The 8,960-nt window shown below is 45.2% G+C and overlaps 1 protein-coding gene across 1 annotated transcript; it reads right to left on the bottom strand.

The window, feature by feature from the left end:
• Positions 1–514: 514 nt before the first annotated feature.
• On the bottom strand, positions 515–5,737 carry LOC134288630 (uncharacterized). Its single transcript, XM_062854027.1, has one exon. It carries the CDS (start codon positions 5,735–5,737, stop codon positions 515–517), a length of 5,223 nt encoding a protein of 1,740 aa, XP_062710011.1.
• Positions 5,738–8,960: the final 3,223 nt, after the last annotated feature.

Below are 8,960 nucleotides of genomic sequence, written 5' to 3'. Positions count from 1 at the left end.
TTTCTGGTTATGACATTGAACATGTGCGGACTCCACCGTTTCATCCACCATCCAAAGGTCAGTGAGAGTTTTGTGGATACCTTGAAGCGAGGAGGAGAAAATGTGGAAGAAGCACTGCAAACATTCCTTCAAACATACCGTTACACATCCAAAACCCTTCTCTACCGAACAGTAAATCACCGGCTGAGGCATTACTCGGAAGAATAGTTCGGACAGTCTTTGATCAAATGAGAAACAAAATGCTCAATTCAACATGAAACATGTATCCAAGCATCGTGATTGCAAGTGTTCGGATTTTCCGTCTGTTTTCCGCAAATAAAATGGACTGTAATTAAACGGTTAGAAAAAAAACGTGTTTTATTATTCTCGCGACGGTCCACTAACTAACTACCCACAGTAAAAACAATGCGAACAAAAAAAAGATAGGGTTACCAACTTAGCAATTCAAATCGTTGGTTTTCAAATCGACCGTTAGTCTGAACATTCTCCCCGGCCTTGCAGTTTCAGCAGAAACTCAATCCTCGTTAGGTAGCAGTGACAGCTTAGCTGTTGTTCTCTTGAAGATGCCCCCGGACGTCCGCACGGATACCACTCTGGTAACTTCATCGGATCCAGTGTGTGTCTGCACTACCCTACCCAATCTCCACTGAAGGGGGGGTACGTTGTCCTCTCGCAATATCACCATATCGCCAATCTTCAACTCCTTATGCTGACGATTATGTCTCGGACGGCGCTGGAGCTCTTGCAGGTAGTCGGAAGACCACCGAATCCAAAAAGCGTCCCTCATTTTCTGCATTTCTTGATACTTAGACAGTGTACTCAATTTCAGGTTTTCCAACGATGGTTCTGGAATCGCAGTCAGCTCTCTGCCGACTATCAAATGTGCTGGACTGATAGCCTTGAGATCACTGGGATCAGATGACATCGGTACGAGTGGCCTTGAATTTAAAATAGCCTCGATCTGGGTGATGAGCGTGCTCCACTGGTCATATGTGTATTTCGACTCGCCAACTACTCGCTTGATGTGACGTTTTGCCGACTTAACTCCAGCTTCCCATACACCTCCAAATTCAGGGGAACGAGCCGGAATGAATTGCCATTTGATCTCCAACGGCAAACAATACTCGTTGATGGCCATCGTTGTAGATTCTGTCTGGAACAGTTGGTATAGCTGATGTAGTTCCGAATTTGCTCCGATAAAATTTGTTGCATTATCGGACAGTATTACAGTAGGTACTCCTCTCCGTGACACGAACCGTTTCAGAACGTTGATGAATGCTTGACTAGAGAGATCAACTGCCATTTCCATATGGATAGCCTTGGATGATAAACACACGAAAAGTGCGATGTACCCTTTAACAATAACCGGTTTACGTGGATTGCCAGTTTTGATTGAAAACGGTCCTGCATAATCTACACCAACTCGTGAGAAAACGTCTGACCGAGTAACTCGATATGCCGGAAGGTCTCCCATGTAACGTGGTAACTTCGTTGGATTAGCCTTGAAACAACGTACGCATTTCCTCAAATGTTGCTGAACACGATTCCGACCATCAAGTATCCAAAACCTCTGACGGAGAAGAGATAACAATCCGCTTGGGCCAATGTGCAAGTACATCTCGTGCAAATCGTCGATGATGATTTTCGTCACGTGATGCTTTGATGGTAGAATTACGGGATGACGTTGGGCAAATGTTAGATTTGCGTGTTTGATTCGCCCTCCAACTCTCAGGATACCTTGCTCCAAGATCGGGTTGAGGTACCGAAGCTTCCCAACGTATCGGTGTTTGGGATCACCAGTACGCTGATACTTTTCAATTTGCTGGATTTCTTCAGGAAAATGCACTGCTTGAAGTGCCTTCATGATCAAGTCTAGGCTTACCTTGTACTCATCCACGGTTGGGTACAGTTGATGATCGTTATCCGTACGAATCTTTCTTGCCTTTCTGATAAATCGAGCCACATAAGCCATGACTCGTCGCAGACGCCTAAACGAACTGAACCTGGTGAGAACTGGAAGTTCGTAGGGACCTTCACATTCCTGTGCTGTACAAGTAACTTTCTTCACGTCGGGAATGTCGACAACTTCTTCTTCTTTGAAATCTGCAAATGATGCCGTTCGTAGAAAAGTAGGCCCGTGCCACCAAATGTCATTGATTTTCAAATCCGCAGGGTAGACACCACGCGACAGCATATCGGCTGGGTTTGATTTGGACTCCACGTATTTACGTTCGTATTCCTTAGTGGTTCTATTGATCTCCGTAACACGATTTGACACAAAGGTGTTGAGCTGATGAGGTGGCTTATTCAACCAGCATAACACGATAGTTGAATCCGTCCATAACACCACCTTGTTGAATCGTTGTTTAATTGCCGCCATAACAACGCCAACCAATCTAGCCATTAGAACAAATCCGCATAGCTCCAGTCGTGGAATAGTTTGGTTGGGGGCAACTCTGGATTTGCTTGTCAGAAGGTGAAGCTCCGCAGTGCCGTCGGGAAGAACAGACCGTATGTATACACATGTTCCGTACGCCGAGAATGATGCATCCGAAAAGGCATGAAGTTCAAGACCAATCCGATTGGGTGACAGCACACATCGATTAATCTTCATTCCTTCAGCCTGTTTCAAGCTGGCTATGTACCGCATCCAGGAGTTCATCTGATCCGGTGGCACTTCTTCGTCCGAACCAACCTCCAGCTTCCACAGATCTCGTATCAATAATTTGCACAGCACGACCGATGGCGCAAATAGTCCCAGCGGGTCAAAGGTTTTCGAAACCTCGGAAAGGATATGACGCTTCGTGATCACAGCCTGGTCTTGAACAGGATTCATCCGGAAACACAGCTCGTCCGTTGAGGGATTCCATAATAAACCCAACGTTTTAATCACATCGTTTGCTCCGCTAAATTCTAATGCCGTTCGCTTCTCTTTCAGTTCTTCCGGAATGGTCTCCAAAAACTCAGTGGAATTGGAGCACCATTTATGCAGCTGGAAGCCTCCTCGCTCTAGAAGATGCACGAGCTGTTCTGCTGCCTCCTTGATGAACTCGATAGAATCTCCGCCAGTCAATGCATCATCGATGTAGACATCGTGCAGTACAATTTCCGCAGCTATGGGAAACTGTGCACCCTCGTCATGTACCAGTTGCACTAAGGTGCGTGTTGCCGAAAAGGGTGCCGACGCCGTGCCGTATGTAACGGTAGTCAGCTCGAATGTGCGAATCGGATCGGATGATTGCTTCCGATAAAACACCCGTAGAAATTTTGTGTCTTCCGCTGCCATTGCGACTTGCCTGTACATCTTAGGCACATCGCAAGTAAAAACGTACTGGTGTATGCGGAATCGCATCGTGATGTCTAGAAGAGAATCCTGTACGCTAGGCCCAGTCATCAACACATCGTTTAGCGATAGGCCCGAAGTCGATTTCGCTGAAGCATCAAACACTGTTCGTAGCTTGGTTGAAGATGATGATGGTTTTAGTACTGCGTGATGAGGCAGGAAACAGTTGGGCTTGCTACTTGCTTCTGGTTCAAAAACTTCTCGGCAATGGTTCAGACGAATGTATTCCTCGATGAAACAATCATATTCACGCTTCAACTGCTCGTTGCTATTCAAACGCCTTTCTAGCTGCTGGAATCGCTGTAGTGCATGCTGCTTCGTTTCACCAAGCTTATCCACGTTGTCACGAAACGGGAGCCTGACCACGTACCTTCCGGACGAGTCCCTTGTCGTTGTTTGAACGTAATGCTGCTCGCACAATGCCTCCTCCTCTGAAAGCCTCGATGCCATCGGAACATCCTCGACCATCCAAAACCGTTGAACCAACTCATCCAAATGATTGGTTTCAGAAGAAACAGTGTTGCATTGTTGTGGTTGTATATTCGACGAACGATTGTGGGTTGGCCCTGCGACGACCCATCCCAAAAACGTTTCCTGTATAATCGGTCGTCCAGGCCCGAGATCGATGCGATTACTTTTCAGGATACTGTAGAACAGTTCGGCTCCGATCAGAAGGTCGATTCGTTGAGGCCTGTTGAATTCTGGATCAGCAAGACGAACGTCGTTCGGGATAGCTATCTCTGCAATGTTGAGCTCTTGAGCTGGTAGTATGCCAGTGATTCTCGGCACCACCAGGCATTCGATGTTCTCACTGTAGCTTGTCGTTCTGGATTGTAACATAACCATTACTTGGTGTTTGATGTGGGTTTCCTTCCCGTTGATTCCAACGACACTCGTTGCACACTTTTCACGCTGGAATCCAAGGAGTGTTGTCATTGCTTCCGTGATTAGGTGAAGTTGCGACCCTGAGTCCAGGAGAATACGACACAGCCTCACGTTACCGTGCACGTCCAGAATATTCGCAACCGCAGTAGAAAGCAGCACATCCTTATATCCACTCGAACCAGTGGCGCAACTGAGGGTTACCACGTTGCTCATCAATGACGAACTGTTGTCACTATCGACAGGTTTCACAGAGTCGGTCTTGCTGGCATCGTCATTCGGTTTTGGCGAATCCAGATGGAGAACCGTATGGTGCCGCTTGTTACATTCTCGACATGAATGTTTCGAAGTACATTTGACCGTGAGGTGCCCTTTTCTCAGACAGTTATAACAAACGCCAGCTTTCTTGGCCCTGGCATTCCTTTCACAAGGTGAAAGCTTGAGAAACTCGTCGCACTGGTGGTTGAAATGTTCTTTATCGCAAAACACGCATTTTGTTTCCGCCGCCGTCACAGTGAAAGAAGATTTCAACTGTGACGCCTTCTGCGACGTAGCAGGTACATTGGCCTTCGACTTAGTCTTCTGTTGAATACTTGAAGAGGCTTCCACTCGTTCGAGCACCAATGCGTGTTTTTCCAGAAACTCGATTGTGTCGTCGTAGGTAGGAATGACACCGTGTTCGTTGTTGGCTTCCCACAGCTTCTTGGTCTCGAAGTCTAGCTTTGATGCGAGAACATTCACCAGCACGATGTCTGAGAGGCCTAGTACATCGTACCCGTGGTATCTGAGCGAATCGACGTGCCGTTTGCACTCCTCGATCAAATCCCTCAGTTGCCTTCCGCTCTCCTGCGTCATTGGTTTCAAATGCAGCAACTTATTCGCGTGAATGTCCACAATCTTGCGCTTGTCTTCATACCGCTGGACTAGGAAATTCCATGCTGCATCGTAGTTGTTTTCATTGATGAATTGTTGATTGATGACACCGGCCGCTTCTCCAACAAGGCACTTATCCAAATGATACAGTTTTGTTGCAGCATCCTCGTTGGCACACTTGTTCATAATGTCCGTGAACATTGATTTGAACCTGAACCAATGCTCAGGCTTCCCGTCAAACGACGGAAGGGGTGTGTGTGGAAGGATCGATTGTTGCACTCGGATCGGTTGAGGAACACCGGCCGCAACTTGCCGTTGCAGTGCGTTAGAAGTCTGTGCATCCTTTTTCTGTTTCAGCAGTCTGCTCACTACTGCTCTCACCTCCGTGAACAGGTTCTCGAATTCGACGTAGATTTCTTCCTCCTCTTCCTGCTTCGTAGGATTGGTTGCGCACATCTTTGTTTGACACTCGTTCATTTCTTGATAAGCCGCATCAATCGTCCGTATGTATGTTTCCAAGACGAATTCGTCAAGTGGAACCTGTTCGTCGTCTGCCTTCTGGAGACTCGATTTGATGCGGGCAACTTTTGAGGTTATGAACTCCCGTTGCCGCTGAAGAGCTGCTAGCGCCTCCGCCATCTTCTTTTTGTGTTCACGTTCAGCCTTTGCAGCCCTCTGTTGTGCGATCGATAGAAAAGCAGGAGTTTTCGACCCTTTCCTTGTGGTCACCGGCATTTAACCGCGCGCGAGAACCGGACCAGCACATCCGCGGTCGAATGGACCAAAATGTTCGGATTTTCCGTCTGTTTTCCGCAAATAAAATGGACTGTAATTAAACGGTTAGAAAAAAAAACGTGTTTTATTATTCTCGCGACGGTCCACTAACTAACTACCCACAGTAAAAACAATGCGAACAAAAAAAAAGATAGGGTTACCAACTTAGCAATTCAAATCGTTGGTTTTCAAATCGACCGTTAGTCTGAACAGCAAGTATATGCTGAAATTGTTGGAAATCATAGCAATCCCATGATGCATTTGAATTTCATCATAGTATATGTGGTAGTTTAGCATATTTCTGAGTAGGCGATGTGTACGTCAAAGTTATTATTAGTAAAGCTATCAAGTAAATTGGACGTACAAACTCCTTAGTATATGTATAAGGTCAATGTCACTTGCTATGCACATCAGAAAACAACTGCATGGCAACCGTTGGTGTATAAATATTGCGTAGGTCCCTGGGAGCAATTCAGTTTTTTTTGCTACTCAAAAAGCCACCAATGATAGTGCTTTTGTAAAACGTGTTTCTCCTCAGGTTATTTATTGGCCCAGTCACACCAACCTATGAGCTGAAAGTAAAAATTCTCAAACCTGTTCCAGAAACCAGGATGTCGAGTGCGAAGAAGGCAGGAATCGTGCATTTTGCCGGCGAAGACTACGACACGTGGAAGTTTCAAGTGGAGACTCAGCTTTCGATGCACGGAGTTAAGGATGGCATCACGAGCGACCCCTCCGGGAGGGGGGTGCAGCGAAAGTGGCGTTTTTTAGAGAAGGGCGATAAAAAGGGAAAGCGCTGCTGGTGACGTACATTGCGGGCAGCCATTTGAGTTCCGGACAAGAAAACCGCGAAAACGATGGGGACGTCGTTCACAAAAACTTCGCGAAAGAAGATTTAGCTGCCCAGACGTACATCCGAAGGTGACAGGACTGGATGGTATCCATAGTGACGCGAAGTTTTGTGAGACAAGCGCAGAAAGCAATATGGTGAGACCACAGACTCGAAGGTCGTATTGGAGTGTGTGCACACGGATGTATGTGGACAACAACGATTTCGGCGAATGGAAACCGCTATTTTATATTGTTCGAAGTGTAAGCATAGAGAACAAATCTATATCTATATATCTACTAGCTGTCCCCGGCAAACTTTGTTTTGCCTACTGCGTTTTTTGACGTTTCAAGTCCCTAGCCAAGCCCAAGTCCCCGTTCAAAATGTATAAAAACCCGATTTTCAAAAACTCTCAGTTTTCCCATGTTTTTTGCCTCATAAACCTTCCTTGGGTGAAAACTAATAGAACAAAACTTAGACGACCCAAATCGGACCATCCGTTCGCAAGTTATGTGCGGTCCCACGTATGCCATTGCATTTTTATATATGTATATCTATATATATAAAAATGAGTTGAAAGTCCCTTTGAGGCAACAAAACTCACGAACGGGTGAACAGATCAAGATGACTAATGCAGGGTTAGATTCGTATTCATGGTGGCTGTGTTTATATGCAGAAAAAGTTACGAAAATCACTTTAAAAAGTATGAAAATAGTGAAAATACTTATTTTTGATGAGTCGGGAACAAATTCAGCGTGATCAAAATTAAATCAATCTAGAGTGCGTTGCTGCGATAACCTAAACAGTTGTCAAACCACCACAAGACTGGCAAAACAAAGTTTGCCGGGACAGCTAGACGATTATAAATTTTGCTCGGGTCCTCACAACGATATCGCACAACATTGTTTTCAAGACAGTATATTGTTGGTCTGTTTCCGGTGTCGTTGGCATTAAGTCTAGTCTAGATAATATTGTAAGAGCAAGTCGCAAATACAGATTTTCCGTGAAGAATTATTGTTTTTTTCGAAGCGCATATCCCGCCCAAAGAAGACGATTACACGCACTTCGGAGTCGTGTACCCGCTGAAAAGAAATGATCAGGTGTTTCAGGTGATTATTTCAAGGTCTGCGTGGCGATGGCGCCGGCTAAATTTAGAACAAAAATAGCAAGATTGCGCTGCGATGCATTCCGTGATAATTGTGGGATGTGAATAATGATTAGTGATATTCCCCTTGCGTGTCCTTCCCTTAGTAAGCATCGGTGACAGCAATAATCATGACGAGACAGTGAGTGTGTTATGCCTGGTTTACACACCAAATTTTTTGAAACGCTTCCAGCACAAAAAAAATCAGCAAAATAAATTGCTGAATTTCAGCAATTTTTTTGCTGAATTTCAGCACAACTTTGCTGATCAACTGTCAAAATTGCTGGATGGTTCAGCAAGTTGAAAAATAATTGCTGATATTCAGTAAATTCGCATTGCTGAATGAAATCAGCACAAAAAAAATCAGCAAAGTTTGCTGAATACCAGTAAACAAAATTTGGTGTGTAGACTGTTCAATTGAAACGAGGATGTGAGTTGCAAACTTCTCAAACATGTTCAATCCAATGGAATGACGTGTTTAGACTAAGCAAATCACTTGGGTGTCCACTTGCATGCCCTTGAATGCATCTCAATTGAAGCAAGTGTTTACATTGTTCAACTCGTGCAGTGCGTAAGCAAACTGAATTGAATTCAGCTCATTTGACAGATGACTTGAATTCAACTCACATGAATCACGTGTTCAGACGGGTCAAGTGAGATGATTTCGTTTGACTTGAACAAAAAAGTTGAACATGTTCAACTTTCGTTCAAGTCAAGTCAGTTGCTCGACTGAGATGAACGGTGGTGTTTACACGTTCAATTCGCATTCAATTGGGCATTTTCCATTGACTTGAATCAAGTCACTTGCTCCATGTAAACCAGGCATTACTGCCTCTTCTGAGGAGTAAAGCTTTGGCGGAGCCAGTCGCCTGTATTGCGAGGTCCCGTACCATGCCAAGTGATTCTACTGCAGTTCTCTAAGAATGTCGGAAACGGATTGCTGTAGTGAGTTGCGTAATATTCACAATAATGTACCGAGTTCCAGTGGTAGGGAGATTGGTTTTCTGATTTTATTCCGTATAGAGCGCTTTCTGCTGGTGTGAATTCCCTACAGGTTCTCAAACGTTATACCGATGTCGATGGTCATCCGCACGAGTCTGTGTGGAGGTACGTGA

The sequence above is a fragment of the Aedes albopictus genome, chromosome 1 (genome assembly GCF_035046485.1).
Source record: "Aedes albopictus strain Foshan chromosome 1, AalbF5, whole genome shotgun sequence".
Classification (NCBI taxonomy): Eukaryota; Metazoa; Arthropoda; class Insecta; order Diptera; family Culicidae; genus Aedes; species Aedes albopictus.
This window is presented reverse-complemented; position numbering and strand designations above follow the sequence as displayed.